Source organism: Hemicordylus capensis, chromosome 1 (assembly GCF_027244095.1).
Source record: "Hemicordylus capensis ecotype Gifberg chromosome 1, rHemCap1.1.pri, whole genome shotgun sequence".
Lineage (NCBI taxonomy): Eukaryota > Metazoa > Chordata > Lepidosauria > Squamata > Cordylidae > Hemicordylus > Hemicordylus capensis.
Genome location: NC_069657.1, coordinates 19987280 through 20005566, shown reverse-complemented (window position 1 = coordinate 20005566; position 18287 = coordinate 19987280). Strand labels below are relative to the sequence as shown.

The 18287-nt window shown below is 44.8% G+C and overlaps 1 protein-coding gene across 2 annotated transcripts in view; it reads left to right on the top strand.

Annotated features, from left to right (window-relative positions):
* ASPG (asparaginase) overlaps positions 1-15639 on the top strand; it is a 115383-nt gene extending 99744 nt beyond the window's left edge. For both annotated transcript variants that reach the window (XM_053288575.1, XM_053288651.1), the window contains exons 14-16: positions 10447-10546; positions 12094-12154; positions 14472-15639. In XM_053288575.1, coding sequence (XP_053144550.1) covers positions 10447-10546; positions 12094-12150 — 157 coding nt within the window. In that variant the 3' untranslated portion in view covers positions 12151-12154; positions 14472-15639. The remainder of the gene's footprint in view (positions 1-10446; positions 10547-12093; positions 12155-14471) is intronic.
* Positions 15640-18287: the final 2648 nt, after the last annotated feature.

Genomic DNA, 18287 nt, shown 5'->3' with positions numbered 1-18287 from the left:
TGCCAATAGGTTTCTGGACAAAATACAAAGTGCTAGTTATAAAGCCCTAAACGGCTTAGGCCTTGGGTATCTAAGAGAGCTTCATTATGAGCCCCACCGCCCATTGAGGTCATCGAAGGAGGTCTGTCTCCAGTTACCGCCGACTTGTTTGGTGGCTACACAGAGACAGGCCTTCTTGGTCGCTGCCTTGAGATTGTGGAATGTGCTCCCTGCTGAGATACGAGCCTCCCCATCTCTGGCAATTTTCAAAAAAAATCTGAAAATGCATCTTTTCGCCCAAGCTTTCTCAGCTTCCTAATTTTTTTTTTTTTAGGTTTTAATCTCTGGTTTATTTTTAAATTGTTAAATTGTTTTTAAGTTTTTTGTATATGTTTTTAACATGTTTTTGTATATGTTTTTAACTGGTTTTATGCTATTGTTAACTGCCCAGAGACGAAAGTTTGGGGCGGTGTACAAATTTGATAAACAAACAAACAAACAAATAAATAATAGCAGCTTGTTGACATTTATGTCATCTGTTATGTCTGTGCTATTGATCCAGTGTGCCCATTCTTCATTTGTTGGCTTAAATGCAAGAATGGGCAGCATGGTGCGGACATCAGGCTTGTCTTATGAATGTGGTAAGAAAATTTCCCAAGATAACAAAGATGTTCCTTAATCATTCTATGGCTCGCCTCTCTTTTGTCCTAATGCATCTCTCTCTCCTCCTCTTTAACTGAATTGAAGAATTATTTACATTTTGCCATGTTTACCCTGAAATATTGATCCTCACTTACGAAGATCCTAACGAGGTTTATGGATGAACCCAGATCTGCAAGTTTCCTTCTCAACATTTTACTTAAGATTGTTTCAGTAGCAAGTCTTCTTAAACGTGGAATTCTGCTGAAGCACTTATGAAATCTTTCCACGTGCTACTAATCTTGTATATATCTAAGATGGTGGAAAGGACTTAATTAGTGATGCATCTGATGAAAGAGTTTAAATCTCCTGACTCATAATGAGGGAAAGGGCTGGAATCTGAAAGGCAATTTTCCCATGCCAGGAACATCATTAACCCAATATATGAACCGTGAGGAGGATAGTTTGGTTAAATAAATGACTTGTACTAATCAATTCCATTCTTTTTAATGGCAATGTCTTCATTTGCTAGGAATTAGAGAAGGTATTCTGCTGTGCAGAAAGCTTTAACTGTGAGTGTCTTCATCTTTTGGATGAGGAAACTTGTTTATGAAAACACCAGCAAGGACATTAAAAACAGAAACAAAATTGTTAAAAGTCTGTGTGGGGTAACCATCTTATGCCTTTTCTGAAGCAGGAGGCATAAATTCCTGTGGGAAGTGGTACTGGTTTAGTCTCAGTTCAGATGTTTGCTTTTGAGGTGTTGATCTTCTCATCATGTTGATTGCATGATATGTTCTCATGCAATTACTTTGCTTTATCAGTTTTACATGGGAGGGTGCTTATTTATCAAAATCTCACAAAGAATGCCCCAAATCTGTTATGTCAGAGAAAATACTGGGTTTCAAGCATTTTTTGTGACTTCATAAGGTTTGCTGCCAGCAGCCGCGCAGCTCCCGTTGCAGCACACGATTGGCCAAAAGCGGGCTAGGCTTCCTTGGCCCACTTTTGGCCGATCATGAGGATCGCCTCGCCGTCTTCATGCTAGAGTTGAGTTGCTCAAGACTGGGGACTGAACTTTGGGGCTGGGGCTTCATAGGGTTTGAAAGAGAGGGATTTGCTTTTGGGGTCAGCCGACTGGATGTCCAGGTAGGCTGGTAGTGCAAGTCTAGGTGGCAGCCTTCAACCACAGCGCTCAATTTGCCAGGCTCCAAGTGAGACCAGAGCACAGGGTGGCACAGGAGAGAAGGTGCGCGTGATGTGCATGAGCCAGTTCGGCGCCTCCTCTGGGAAGCACTGAAGCAGCCTGGGTGCTGGCGTTTGAGCCGGCCCAACAGAGTGGAGAGTGGTTCCCTTTAGGAGCCGGGAAGGAGTTCCTCACCTGCTCATCCCTACCCCGCTGCAGTTCCAGGCACAGTGCCCGCTCCCCAACCAGCTGTGTGGGGCTGCGGCACTGTTCCCTGCAGCCGCTGCGTGGCATCAGCATGGGCCATTTGTGTGTTCAGCATGGTGTTGCTAGCCATGCAAATGGCCAGTGTATGTGCTGATGCCATGCACACAAGCCAAATAAACAATCAGGGAGCTGCACTGAAAAGTTTAAAGATGGACCTTCCTCACTCATTGAATCTGAGCCCTCTTAAATGCAAAGTACTTGCTCTAATGTCAAGCAGTGGGGTCTCCTTGTTCACTGAACATCTGTTAGTGAACTTTTTTTTTTTTTTAGGCTCACACTTATCCAGTTTCTTCAAGCTCTATTTTAATGTTCATGTTTTCCTCTGTTGATCACAAAGCAATAGGGAAGGACTTTTTGCAGTTAGGGGTGTGCACAGACCATTTTGCACAGTTCAATCCAAATTCGAACTGGGCTAGCAGTCAGTTTGATGAACCCATTTGAACCGGCTCAAAATGGTTCACCCATAGGGAATAATTGGAAATTCATTATTCACGGTGCATTTCAAACACAGTCCAAAAAAGAATAACTGACCCAGAAGAATCCACTGCCAGCTACAGTGCCTGCTTGCGCTGCAGTAACATCATCATTGGGACAAGTTTTGCTCTCTCTCGCACACAATTATGACACCTTACTTCTATATAACCACCCACAAACTCAACGAGCAACTTCAGCCACATTTTGAAAGAGGATTGCACCTTGCAAATGCAGAATCAGATTGCAGAGCAGACCAGTCACCAGAGCAGTGAGTGAAGCACAAGGTCAGCTCACAACAGTCACGAAGAAATATTACAAACGCGTGTGCACACACACGCACATGTCACTGTGTCCATTTCTTGCTATCTCACAAACAAACAAAACCACAACCCAAGGAAGGCAGTCTGCCTGCTCTTTAAATACAGTTTGAAACTCCCTCTTTTTTGCTCCCCCCTTGTCCCTCCCCCCCTACCGTCTCAGCCAATGGGAACAGAGTTGCCCTGCCATCACTTGATTTTGAATGATAACAAGCCAACCATGAAGAAAGGAGATTGCAAACCAATTGGAAGACAATGGCAGAAACCCAATCAGCAAGGGAAAAACAAGACAACAGCTCTCCAAAATGGTGCCTGGGGCACCTGCCATAGCTGCTCGGACCGTTTGCTTTGAACTGGGTTTCCTTTGGATCAATCTTCGATTGGCACCCTTTCCTAAAGAGTGGGCTGGTTTTTGATTGAACTGCTCAAACCGGCCCAGTTTCGCAGTGGACTGGTTTGCGATTGAACCATTCTGCACATCCTGAGTTTTGATCTCCCACAAAACAAAGGACATCAAATTCCTTTCTCTATCCCAGTTCCACCCTCCAGAATAATATTTCAAGGACTGCAAACGCTGTTTGCCTGGGTTGCCATTCTTGGCTCATTTCTCTCTCCTCTCACTTCTGGACTGTTGCAGTCGAAGCGTTCCACTGTTCTTCAGTGCTTTCTAAGGACTTACAAATATTTTATCAACACTTAAGGAGTAAGAAGTAGCTTCAGAGACTGAAGAAACATGTAACTGTGCTGGTTCAGTTACAGAATGACTCAATTACAAAGTGTAACAGGGAGTTGGACTGAACTTGAATATGAACCCAAAAACTGGTTCAAAGAGTCCCCCCGCCCCCAGTGAATCAGAAATAAACCCAAACTATCGCTTGCTTTGAACCTGAGCCAAATCCTGAAAAGCAAAAAAAACAAAAACCAAAACATTTTAAATCAATATATTTTTTAAAATAGTTATTGCATTATTTTGAATGATACATTGCAAACAAGAGAGTTTGTTCGTTTAATTTATATTTCGCCTGACTCCAAAGGCTCTAGGTGGTTTACAAAAATAAACCCAAGAAAAACAAAGTAAAATAAACTGTTAAAAAAAGTAGTTAAAACAATTATAACATTCAGAGATTACTAAAATCTCTGAAGGCTCTGTGAGGCTCCAAACTGTCTCCAATGCTTTTTAACATCTACATGAAACCACTGGGAGATTATGCTGATGATACCCAAATCTATTTCTCCATGTCAACTTCATCAGGAAATGCCTCCCTGGAGGTGGTAATGGGCTGGATGAGGGAGAAAAAACTGATGCTAAATCCAAGCAAGATGGAACTCATTGTAGGAGGTCAAGACTTAGGAAGTGGTTTAGATCTGTCTGTTCTGGACGGGGTTGCACTTCCATGGAAAGAGCAGGTACGTAGTCTGTGAGTACGTCTGGACCCAAACGTGTCCCTGATTTCTCAGGTTGAGGCGGTGGCCAGGAGTGCTTTCTGTCAACTCCGGATGATATGCCAGCTACGTCCATTTCTGGAGATAAACAACCTTAAAACAGTAGTACATATGCTGGTAACATTCAGGCTTGACTACTGCAATGTGATCTGAGTTGGGCTGCCTTTGTACGCCGTTTGGAAACTATAGATAGTATAGAATGCAGCAGCCAGGTTGGTCTCTGGGGTTGCCCGAAAAGATCATATTATGCCCATTTTAAAAGAACTACACTGGCTGCCAATAAGTTTCCATGTGAAATACGTAGTGCTGGTTATTACCTATAAAGCCCTAAACGGCTTGGGTCCGATGTATTTAAGAGAGTGCCTTCATCAATCCCACCGCCTATTAAGATCATCTGGGGAGGTCTGGTTGTGGTTGCCACCAGCTTGGTTGGTGGTGGCTTGAAACTCGGCCTTTTTTTAGAGTTGCTCCGAGACTCTGGAATGTACTTCCTAATGAAATTAGAGTCAGAGGCATAACAAGGTTGGAGTGGGCCCAGAGACAAGATATAGTACTAGAGAAAGACATGCTGTTTTGGTAGCTCCAGGTCTTAACACTCACATCAGTTTCGGAGGATTAATACAACTGAAGGAAGCCCGGGCAGGTGTGTGGCTGGGGGAGTCGGTCATGTGACTTGCCTCGGGGGGGGGGGCAAGGCAGTGGGCCCCCAGACAACTGTCTCCCCTTGCCCTATTATAGTTATGCCCCTGAGTAGAGTCTCCCCTTCTCTGAATGTTTTTAAGGACCTAAAGTCATACCTGTTTAGTCAGGCTTTTAGTCCATAGTTTTAAAGCTTCAGTTTTAGAGTTGGTATTGTATTTTAAATTGTTTTAATTACATTAATGTCTTAATGGTTTTATATTGTGAACTGCCCATGGACTTTTTTTTTGTATGGGGTGGTATATAAATATACTAAATCAATCAATCAATAAAATAAAAGCCTGGCTGAACTGTTTACTACTGAACAGTTTACTCCTGTTCTGCATGAAATGTACTTTAGGTACATTTCATGAACAACAATATCAAGCTCTCCGATTGGTTCAAGATTGGTTCGACATGTCTGAAGTGGTTATCAAATCTCTTTTCAACGTTAATGGCTGACATGCTGCGCAGGGTCATGTGGCTGGTTCGGCACCACCTGCACTGCTGCGGGTGTCACAGTGTTGCAGAGCAGTGCTGTTCCACTGAGGATTCCAGAGTCGCAGCTGCAAAATGCTACCTCCACTGGAAATCATGCACGTAGCATTGCATAGCCTCTGAGACTGGAAAAACAAATGCTGTCTGTGTTAGAAGAGATACTTCACAGTCCTGGTAAGGAATTAGTTCCCTGAAGGTCTGCTTTGAGAGGCGGTTGGCCAACAATATCTCCCCCTAAAATGCCCTGCTTTAAGCTCTGTTGGCTAGTGGGCATGGCTCGGTGGTAGAGCTTTGAACGCAGAAGGTCCCCAGTTCAATTCCAAGTAGGATGGGGAAAGACCCTTGTTTGAAAGCCAAGAAAACTGATGCACAGTCAGAGTAGACAATAGTCTACTGAGCTCAACAGACCAATGCCTGACTCAGTAGGAGGCAACTTCCTGTGCTTCACTGATGCCACTTCCTCTGTCCCTCCTCTTACCCCGAGGTTGGCAGCTGGAAAGGGCAGGCATCATCCCTCAGAAGGCCAGGTCTGGCTCAGGGACCTCCAGTTGCTGACTCCTATGTTACAAGTTCCTTGAAATTTAAAAATAACAAAATGCTTTTGTGGCACGTTTGCTCTTAAGCCGCATGTGCATAGTCCATTTTAAAGAAAAGAAAAATGAAATGAAGCAATTAGAATGCAGGATATCCTCTTTGAATGGCGTTTCATGGGATAGATCTTGCGTTGTGAAATATGAAACTGCCTGTGCCTTTTCCCCTTTGGTCATGGGCACACCCACTGGGTGAAACTGGCCTGTTGAAAGCTGCTTCTCCTACACCCCTATTAATTTAAGCGACTGATTCATCAAGCAGTATTGCTGGCTCAGCTGTTTGGAGTTTTTGCAATCTTGTCCCTCTTTTCTGGGCTGCCATTCCTATCCTTTTGTTTGCTTCCTTCTCTGGAGATAGTTTGTTTGCCAGGGCGCAGAAGACAATATAACAAGAGCCTTTGAGGCTGCAGTGGTAGTAACTGAAGTCGTTTGGGACACAAAGGTCCCTAAGGCCCTGGAGGGTCGTCACATGAGATGGAAAGAACACACCCAGAAAGGTGTGAAGGAGTTTATGGACCACTGTATGCAAAGGCTTGATTGAGTTTATGGACCCGTTTATACAAGTGGTAACATTTATCCTGGACTGTACCACTTCAGGCTTCAAGGGAAGGGTCGCATTCTCCTTGCACAGGATGGCGGGGAGGAGAGGCAAGAGCTCTCTTCCTGAACTCTTCCAGCATATAGAAATCTGGCATGGAAGATTTTCACACCCGGCTTGTAGTTCGCATCTCCTCCAAAATGGAAGGAGTGTGTTCACATATCAGCCAAATTTACCCCAAAGTCCCTGCGAGCGATCAGGAGCACTTCAGACACAATTTGGGTTTTTCATTGCACATTAGAGTGTAGCTCAATTTATATCTGGGGTTTTTTAAAATCCACTTTTTGCATCGGGTTTTTTGGGGGCAACTTCGAACTCACAGTAAAGCCTCGCAGTAAACCCGTGGTAAAGACTGCTGTCTGGGAAAGCTCATGGTGATGTCAGGGAGAATAGTTCAGCTTGGCCTTCCTTACATGCAATTTGCTAGTGTCCAATGATGTCCAGTGATGTATTCAAAATGCAACTCCCATATCATCTGCATCCTGAAGATATGCAGTCCAGGAAAAGTATTACCACTTGATTATGCTGATTGTGTGAACTGTATAGTAAATAAAACAGATCTGTGTGAACAACCTTGCCTTTTTACTTCAAGAGTTGAGGTAGCACTGTGTACAGAATGCATGGTTTTCTTGTGGGAAGCTTCTTCCTCCATTGAAGTAAATGGGGAAAGCTTCCCCAATAGGCTTAAATTCTTGAACAGGAAATATATATTATTCAGTGTTATGTTGGAATTAGAGGGCAGGTGATAAAATTAATAGGCAAGGGGTTTAAGATTTAAACAATTTTTTTAAAAAAATATAGTCGAAGATGGATGTGATCTAAACAAATGTGATAACATTGGTGGTGGTGCCTGAGATGGCCACTTATGTGGTGGCCCCCAGGATATGGAACCCTCTGCCCTGGAAAACTCCTTTCCCCAGCCTGCCTACCTTTCATAGAGTCTTTTCCCACGCTCACTAGAAAGTGGGCTAAGGGAGCCTAGCCCGCTTTCTAGTGATCGTCGGAACCACCGGGGTCACAGGAGGGCTCGGTGGTTCCAAGGTGGCTAGCCTGCCTAATTCCCCCTCCACTCAAACAAGGTTAATGGAGTGAGCGCTCCACTAACCTTTTTTAAAAATTGTGTGTCGCTGCGGCAACACATGAGTAGACCCCCGGCCGGGAGGCTACAAGCAGCCTCCTGGTGTTGGGGGTCCCCCCCTGAATGTCCGCCATGCTTCCACAGAGCATCCTGGGACTTCCGGGGGACGGGCAGCCCCTGATCCCTGCAGCCCCCACTGACAGAGCCAGTAGTGGTGTGTGTGCAGCCGATCCATCTGCCCAGGGCTTCAGGACTGCTTAGCCTGCTCTCCCTGCCAAATCCTCACAGGCTCTACACACCGCTCGTGTGTAGAGCCTCCTTGTCTACTCAAGACCTGGTCCTTTACTTTTATGAACTAGATAGGCCTATCATTTATGCAGGCCTGTAATCACTGACTTTTAGTCATTGGCTCTCTACTTGATTTGATGTTTCTGCTGCCTTTATCATGTTTGTGGTTTTTATATTACTGTATTTATTTGAAATTTCCTTCTTGTGAATCAACCTTAAGCTTTCTTTTGAGTGAAAAAGTGGGATAGCAATTCCTTCAGCAAACAACTCATTTGGCCCGAGTCCCAGCTGCAGCCAAGGCAAGCACCATGGTTTGGAATTTTGATTAAGTGCCGTCAAGTCGGTGTCGACTCTTAGCGATCACATTGATAGATTCTCTCCAGGATGATCTGTCTTCAACTTGACCTTTAAGGTCTCTCAGTCATGCATTCATTGCTGTCATAATCAAGTCCATCCACCTTGCTGCTGGTCGTCCTCTTTTTCTCTTTCCTTCAACTTTCCCCAGCATCATGGTCTTCTCAAGGGAACTGGGTCTTTGCATAATATGTCCGAAGTATGATAGTTTGAGCCTGGTAATTTCATTGTGCCTCGAGTGAAAATTCTGGATTGATTTGTTATCCATGTCTTTGGTGCTGGAGAAGACTTTTGAAGATACCATGGACAGCCAGGAAAACAAAGTTCAAAAGTGTCAATACTTCTTCTGTAAGGCAGTTTTCTGAATGGACATTGATCTATTAATTATACCCTGCTTTTCAGCTAAGATTGGCCTTCAGAGTAACTTATAATTCATACAAAAGGTATAGCATTATTAGGACTGTGTGTGTGTGTGTGTGTGTGTGTGTGTGTGTGTGTGGAGTCTTTCCTTCCCCCAGTAATTGGAGAGTCCAGAGTCCAGGTTTTTCCCTCAAGGGGGAAATGCAGAAGGAGCCCACAGAAGCAGTCCTTTCTCTGATCTCCAGAGTCTTTTATCTGCTGCAGTTGAAAATATAGTCCAGGCCCTTTCCTCCAGGCATTTGTCTACTGTGGATCATCCAGGTTGGCCAGTGGGGATCCAAGAAGTGAGCCAGTGTGTCCATAGCCCCACCTGAGGTTGGGAGGTGGGCCCAGGACCCACCTTTCTCCCAACCCTATATAAGGAGACTGGTGGGACATGCAGGGCCAGAAAAAGTGGAAGAAGCAGCAGGAAATCACCCAACCACTCTCAGGTGGCAGAGCCAAGCCTGTGTCAAGACCCAAGGAAGAATACTGGCAATCCATCTAGTACATGACCCTAGCAATGATACACTTGGTGAGGCCATGATGGAATGGGCCCTAAGATGGGGCACAGAAGGCTGGGGAAGGGTACTGTAAAGCACTGCCTGTGTCTTTGTATTAGCCCAATAAATGAACAAATGGCTGCAACTCCCTTGTCTGCAACTGTTCTTTAGGGATCCCAGCCAGAGGCGCTCTTACCCTTGGACTTCTGGGCTGAAGTCCAGGACCTCCACACCCCCTGCCCCCCCCATCCTCTTTAGTCTGCCTGGGATGGTGTGGTCGCCGTACCACCAGCCCTGGTGGCCACGCGTGACCTATGCTTTAGAGATATGGAGGAGAGTGGGGAAAGAAATATGCAGGATGAGAATATGTTAAGGTGCCTATTGAAATGTTTCTTCTAATGTATATTTGCATAAATATACTGGTTTTATATTCTTACATTCTTGTGAGTTCAGTTGCTGTTTGTGCCCTCAAGAACCCGCGTGTTAAAAATACTGCATGTGTCATGGGGTGTGTGTGTAGGTGGATGACGCTTAGCTTGCAGTAGTTGTGGGGTGGAGGTTCCAAAGGCCTTTATGTCCAGGGTCCAAAATTACCTAGGTGCACCTCTGATCCCAGGCCATTTTAAGGGCCATTTGACATGGAGCTGCCCCCAAAGGGGAGAGTAGGTCTGGATGCTTATCTATGCAAAAATCTGAATTTCCAATCGCTGGACAAGTTCAAGAAGTATGGGAATACCCCACTGCAACGCTGTTCTGTAATTCTTCTAAAACCATGTCTGCATTACAGGTGTAAATTGGGTTGAAACAGTAGTCATGTCTGTCTTGACAAAGCAGTTGGAACTATAGTTGTGACGGCAGTGAGAGCTCTGTGTTCAAGAACTCTAAGCTCTTTCTCACAGACCTACAGTTCTCAAGATTCTTTGGAAGAAAGCAACCAAAGTGGTTTACATTCCTAATGCAGATACATCTTCATTGGAAAGCACTCGTACTTCATCCAGAGCGCTTTGGCTGGAAGCCTTGACAATTAAACAGGCTTTAATGAGGTTTAAATCTGCAAAGCAGCTGCAATTGCTCTTTTACACAGGATGGTGGATTAAAAGGATTGTGTGCCTAACTCAGTAAGATTGCTCTAATATATGTATTTTCTTCTTCCAGTCTTGCTTTTAATGGAGATATTGATGGGCTGAAGGCCTGGCATCTGGCTGGTGTGGACCTGAATCAGTGTGGTTATGATGGGGAAACTCCACATAATGTGGTGAGTAAGACTATATGAAGCTGGTGTCTACCGAGTCAGACCTTTGCTCCATTTAGCCCAGTATTGGCTACACTGGCTGGCAGCAGCTCTCTCAAGGTTTCAGGAAGGGAACTTTCCCACCCTACCTGGAGGTGCTAGGAAATGAACTTGGAACCTTTTACATGCAAACTATGCTACTGAGTTGCAGCCCCTCCTGAAAATATATAGACATATGAAGCTGCCTTATGTTGAGTCAGACATTGATCCATCTAGTTCATTACTGTCCACCCTGACTGACATACTTTATCCAGGATTTCAGAGACATCACTTCTTGCTAGGGGCAAGTCTCTAAAGTGTGCCATGCCCAAACACTTCTGGACTTCCTCTTCATATTTCAGATCCCCCTTTTGCATGGCAGACCATCCCAGAGGTCTTCTGGGATGGTTTTTCAGAGAGGGTACAACAAAGTTGCAGGGGGAAGTTGGGTGGGAGGCAAGGCTTGGAAGCTTCCTCACTGTGGCCAGCCCAGGCCGGGCCCAGCCGCCTCTCTTCACCACCACTGCTGCCTCTGCCTCCCCCTCCTTGCCACCGCCTCTGCCCCGCTCCTTTCTTCTCCCCCTCCTGGCGACCGGGCCTGGGCCTGCCTCCACCGCTGCATTTCCGCCCGCCAAACATCCCCATGCGTCCTCACATCCCCACACATTTCCGGTTGGCTTAGTGAAATAATTATATAGATTAGTGAAATAATTATATAGATAATAATATGCAACCAGGGTGGACCCTGCTTAGCTAAGGGGACAAGTCATGCTTGCTACCACAAGACCAGCTCTCCTCTCCGCAACTTGTACCTCTCATTTTTTTTGCTCTGCTTCTAATGTTACATTTCACAGATCATAGAAAACTGATGTCTAGTCTTAGCCTTAATGGAATTAAGCATTTTAAGTGGGAATTGTAGTGTTCTACAGTGTTGGTTTGTTTGTTCATTCATTTGTGAATTTATATTCTACCAGCACAGTTCAGAAAACCCTAGGTGTCTCCTCTTTTAAAAGCAGTATAATATACAGTAAAACATGCCAAAAAATCAATTAATGGGATAAACAGTGATAAAACAATAGAAAGGAACAGCAGCAAAAAAGTAAAACCACTTGATTGTGAACTCCTAGAAAAAGAGGGATCTAGCAACCTATCTTTCAAATTGTCTTCCTGGGGGGAAAACCCCCCTATCATTCCAATCAAACTTGGTGGCATATAAACATTGATGCTGCTTTCCTAAAGGTTCTGAACCTGAAATACTTGCCTTGGGAAAGTCTTCTGTAGGTAAGGGGCCACCACAGAAAGGGCCTGTAGTAGATACCAGTCTGGCTTCAGATACTGAAGGGAATTGAAGCGGGGTCTCTCATGAAGAGTGAAAGGATATGGGATGGTGTATATGTGGCAACAATAGTGTGTGTGTGTGTGTGTGTGTGTGTGTGTTGTTGTTGTTGATGATGATGATGATGATTATACACATATGCATCTATCTGCAAATTTTATGATGGTTTTTAATGGGTAGCCTTCTCTTCTTACAGGTCAAGGCAGCAGGACATGTAGAAGTCATAGAATTTTTAAGTCAACTGATGTCTTAATCTGGTAAGGCTTTTTTATTTTTAAATTTGCTTGGTGTGTGTGTGATATTTGCTGAATTGGGTATCTGGAAAATGGACTAAATAGATCTACAGTTCTCCAGCTTCAGTTAATGTGAATGTATGAAGCTGCATTATACAAAGTCAGGGCATTGGTCCATCTAGCTCAGTATCACCTGACTGGCAGGGCTCTCCATGGTTTTAGGTAGGGGTCTTTTCCAACGCTACCAGGAGAGACCAGAGACTGAATGTGGGAACGTTCTGCATACAGAGCAGTTGCTCTACCACTAAGCTAGGACCATTCCTTGGGGTTTGTAGTTTTGCTGCGGGCTTCTGCAGTAACGCTGAGCAAATTTTATCATCAGAGCATTGTGTTAGCATCAACTCTGCCATATAAAGAGTAATGGAATGTGCGTTGAAGTGGGTTCTGAGGACTGGAGCCAAGAAACCAGATTGCCAAGATACTTGACCCAGTGGAATATTTGGGCATTGGAGCCTATATCTTTGAAACCGTTTGGGTGAAGACAAACGTAACCTAAAACAGAGCTGCAGTGAACTCTTAGCGACTGTGCAAGCCAGACCTCCCAACTGCCTGTGAGACATGCCTGTGAGCAGATTGGCTCCGCTGTCAGACTTGCCCCCTTCCCTTGAGCAAGATGTATTTATACCCCACCTTTTGGCCAAGATTGGCTTGCAAATCTTACTCTCTTTTTAAACAGTTTCTATCTAAAAACAGAAAGTAAGAACCAGAGAAACGGGTGTTTTGAAATCTGGTCAATCATATTTTTTGTTGCCAGGGAGCAGAGGGGCTCCCTTTTGAGAAAACACTGGCAAATCTGGGTTATGTAAAATGTGTGAAACTGCCATCAGCAGGCTGTGAACTTCCGCTTGGAATTCCTAACACAGTTTCAGGTTATCTAAAACAAGCCTCCATGCTGTGGAACAAGTTTCTCATTGCTCTGCAGCAGGCTGTAATTTGTATTTATCTCTGTATACTAAATATATACTAAATAGTGTGCAAGCTTCTGTGGGCAATGATCCTGGCTGATATGTTTGTGTGGTGTAACATGCAACAGTACGTTGTAAGTGAATCCCAGCACTCTGCTAGCTGCCTGCTCTAGCAACAAAGATATCAGTATCAATATGCAATTTTTGCAGTGGATTTTTGATGCTTCTGGTAGCCCAATCCTCTATCCCACTCTGCCACCCCAGTACTGGAAGTTGGAGCTTTAGTACTTGTATTTCAGATCAACAGTTGTGGTGTCTTCAAAGTACCTGGACAACAGCCAATAAACTTCAAACAATGCAGCCCAAAGATGAAGCCAAATTTCATATACTAAAAGCATCTTAATAGAGTACTTGTTGTTAATGGACCATTATTAAAGAGAATTAGTTCCTTTTCACAGGATTCTATGTGTTCTATCCACTATTCAATACTTTCTTCAGTGACAGCTGAAGGAGTGGAGAATACTTCCATCCAATTTGCATATGCTAAAAAACTTGAAAAAACTACACTACAGGTGTGCACAAACCAAAAGTTGCAGTTGAATTCAACCGGAAATTTTGCCACAAAAAGTTGAATTTGAGCCGAACCATGTACTACCGAACCAATTCAGTTGAACCAACAGGCTGGGCCAGTCCATTTGATTGAACCAGTTCAGCAGCCAGTACTTGTAAAGGGGGATCCAGTTAGGATTCCCCTTTACAAGGAAAAGGGTGAGGATCCTGGCTCCTGTGAAAGGGGAAGCCGGTGGGGTGGGGTGGGGGAGAGGTAGATTAAGGGTCTTCTTACCACCCAGCACAGTTGTCGGCATCGCCGCTTGCCCTCCCAGCACAGCCCATATCCAAAGCACACGGGCCTCTCCATCTTTGGTAAACAGCGGAGGGGTGAACATGCTTTGGATATGGGCTGCGGGGGTGGGGAACGGCAGCCATGCTGGGTAGTATGAAGACCCTTAATCTGTCTTTCTCACACACACCCAGCCCATTTGGCATTGAGCTGGTCTGCCCGAACTGGGCTTGATTTGGTTCGATCAAGGACTGTACTGCCCTGGTTCAGTCCGTGATCGAGCCACCAAACTGGCCTGGTTCGGGGTGAACCGTTTCAGCGCCAAACCATTCATGCACACTCTTAAACTGCAGACATTACAGAGGACAGGATATAAAATTTGAAATGATCTTGATAAGAGTGGAACATTGGGGTGCAATGGGCTACCTTTTAAATTGTTCCAGCAGCAGTAAGCTTGCATTCCATGAGGAAATGTGAACTGGAAGTAGTACTATGTATATCTAATATTTTTTCTCCTGATTGTCCCTTGGTACAGAGAATTCCTCTCCAGCTACAAAAGAAATGGACAGATGGGAATGCAAGCAACGCTGAACAATCCTAAAGAAAATGACCTAATGCTTGCTCTTTCTAGAATTGACTTTGTAAAGGGATTTATTTCCTATGCTTGATATATTTACCCGCATTCTTTTAAAGGAAAATTGTATACCACTAATATATAGGGCACAATACATCAATCTTTGCTCCTACATTAGCTCATTGAAATGAATGATGTTTTTGAGGAGGAGGATGTAATGATGGAACAATATAGGAACATAAGAATTTGCCTTATAGCCAGATATTGTCTCCCCTGACTGTAGCGGTATTCTAGGGTGCCAGGCATGGGTTATTACCAGCCAAGCTACCTGAGATTATTTTAAGGGGAGATGCAACCTGGGACCTTCTGCATTCAAAGCTTGTGCTCCTCCACTGAGTAGGGCTCATTCCTGTAGCTCAGTGATAGATGTTTCAGGGTGATGTAATTTAATAAAGATAAGACTACTTTATAGATGAGGAACACAGTTGTATGTCCCATTCGTTATGTGCTGTACACATGTGGTTAGTTCTACATGTTCATTTGATCTGTTACTTTTATAAATTATTTCTAGATTGGAGCAACAGAAACTTTTAAAATGGAAACCTAGAATACAAACATTGACAAGTTGAGCATTTTATCTTTTATCTTAAACAAAAAGGCACTTGAGAGCATATTTGAAAGTTACATGTTTCTAATTAACCATGAATTGGATTGGAAATTTGGTAGCAAAGCTTCCAACAAATTTGACTAACAGGAAATTCAAGATAAACTTAGAGAGTCTAACTTATAGGAAAATAAATGGTGGCTACGCCAATGAAAGAAAATGAATTTCAGCAGGATTTGTAAAGTCTGAGTGGTTTTACCTAAATTAAAATTTAAGGTTTTTTCAAATAATCCTGCTCAGGAAAAATAGCAATAGGAGCTTTGACAATAGCTTAACAAATTTTGATAAAAATTAGTGTTATTTCTCAGGATGGCTCTGTGGCATCTTTGTTTCTCATGCCACTGTTAGCAAAGAACTTGTTTGCAAACAAATCATAGTTGAATTATGTCGCAAAAAGTGCATTTACTGTGGAAATCGTCGTGATTTTCTTTGCTATACTTTTCAATAAAATCTCTGAAAATATGACTGCAGCATCAAGTATTTTTATTTTTTGCTGTGGGAGGGTAGTAATTCATTAGTCCTTATTTATTTTTCTATGTAAACCGCTGTGAGAACCTTTGTTGGAAAGGAGTACTGCATATAAATATTAGTAGTAACTGGAGCATAGGTATGCTGCCATTAACCCTATTCCAGAGTCATGATTTTTACACATGAGTAGAACTTCCTACTTCTGAGTAGTTCCATTGGTTACATTGGATGTGCCCCCCCCTCCAACTTTTGCAGGCCACAGAACCTACAATAATTTAACATTTCACTCCAGGGGAGTGCAGCGGTGACCCCCACATAGGAACATAGGAAGCTGCCATATACCGAGTCAGACCATTAGTCTATCTAGCTCAGTATTGTCTACACAGACTGGCAGTGGGTTCTCCAAGGTTGCAGGCAGGAATCTCTCTCAGCCCTCTCTTGCAGAAGCCAGGGAGGGAACTTGGAATTTTATGCTCTTCCCAGAGCGGCTCCATCCCCTGAGGGGAATATCTTGCAGTGATCACACATCAAGTCTCCCATTCATATGCAACCAGGGCAGACCCTGCTTAGCTAAGGGGACAAGTCATGCTTGCTACCACAAGACCAGCTCTCCTCTCCATCCCAAGCATAGTGGCCTATGTGACTACACTACTCACTGAAAATGTGAGCTTTTAGCAAATAAACCACCCGAACCCGCATAGAGCATCTGTGCGGCAGTAACACTCCCCCCACCTTCTGCCCATTTCAAACCCTACACTAATGAGGACCCATACTTCAACAGCTCCATTCTCAGCATTTCCGCTGAAAGAACACATTATGATGTGTTATGAACCGCCCTGAGCTATTCTGTAAGGGCGGTCTAAAAATCGAACAAACAAATAAATAATAAATTATGACTGACCTAAAGAAAATCTGGGGGCTCATTAGAATCAGACTGGTTCTAAGGGTCAGTCACCCACAATCATAACATTTTTTTGCTTGGTTTCTTGTCAGCTGTCCTGGGCACAAACTTCCTGGGTACACACAATACCAACATCCTCTGTCCATCCAAACCAAGCACAGAGGACAGGGCTTCCCTTTATGAATGTGGTTGCATCTCTTGGGGTTGTCTAGCTTGTTGTGTTTCATAGTGCCTACACAGGTCAATCCCTTGCTTAGGAAAGCCTCTCCCAGCCTCACACTGGGGGGAAAGGTTATCCCTCTTCGCAATTCTCTGAGGGCAGGTTCAGATGAACATTGTCCTGAACACAAGGAAACATCAGGTCTATGACAAGAACGCATTTGCCCTGATGTCACTGGTGGATGCACCGATGTGCTCTTTTAATTGCATGAGAGGGATGCTAATCTGAAACAACCCTCTACATACACTTCAGCAAGCAGCCCTAAATATTATTCCATGGTTGTACACATTGCTGCACAACAGGGAGAGTGCATCCCTGTTGGTTCTGCTGGACTTCTCAGCCACATTCAATACTATTGACCATGGTATCCTTCTGGACCGTATCTTGAGTACAGGGATTGGAGATACTGCTTTGGGATTGAGGCGCTCTAATGCCTGGACATTGGGGACCTGGCCCATGGCCTCCAAGGACCGGCAGGGCCTCCAATGAATGGGGGTGCCTCTAGGGGGCCGGAGGCGGTGGCAGTGGTGGCTGGAGCGGCCACTGGGCGGGCCTATCTGGCCCAGCGGTCCTTGAAAACTGTGACATGCTCTATCGCACCTGTGCCTCACAGTTTGCAAGGACTACTGGGCCAGACAGGTAGGCCCAGTGGCCGCTCTGGCCACTGCCGCCATGAGGTGGGGGGAGGCCTGTTCAGCTCACCCCCACCCCCAGGCCACACACATTGGCAGCTAAAGGAAGGTAACTTGTGGTGGGGTGGGCACAGGGTGGCAACAGGAGCCCCTCCAAATGCAAGGGGGCTTCGTGGTGGTGGGGCCCTCATGGCAGGGTGGTCTGGGCACCACTTTTGGCTAGATGTGCCCCTGCTTTGGGGTGGCTTGAGTCCTTTCTCAGAGGGAGGGTCCAGAAAGTGATACTGGGGGACAACTTCTCAGTTCCTTGGCCATTGGCCTGGAATTGCAGGGTTCGGTTTTGTCTCTATGCTGTTCAACATCTACATGAAACTGCTGGGAGAGGTCATCAAGGGACTTGGACAGAGTTGTCAGCAATGTGCAGGCGACACTTGGCCCTACCTCTCCTTATCACCTGATCCTAGGGAGGCAATGGATGTCCTGAATTGGGGGCTGGAGGCAGTGATGGGCTGGATATGGGCTAATAAACTTAGATTTAATCCAGGCAAGACCGAGGTGCTGTTGGTCAGTAGGAGAGCCAATTGGGATAAGGGGATTTCACTGGTTCCAGATGGGGTTGCACTCCCCTTGAAAGAGCAGGTGTGCAGCTTGGGGGTATTGTTGGACCTGGCTCTGCTTTTGGAAGCTCAGGTAGAAGCAGTGTCCAGGGGTGCCTTTGCACAGCTTTGGCTTGTGCACCAATGGCACCCCTTTCTCAGCAAGGTAGATTTGGCCAGCTATCCACACCTTAGTCACGTCACACCTGGATTACTGTAACACGGTCTACGTAGGGCTGCCCTTGAAGAATATTCAGAAACTGCAGCTAGTGCAAAATGCAGCAGCTAGGATTTTA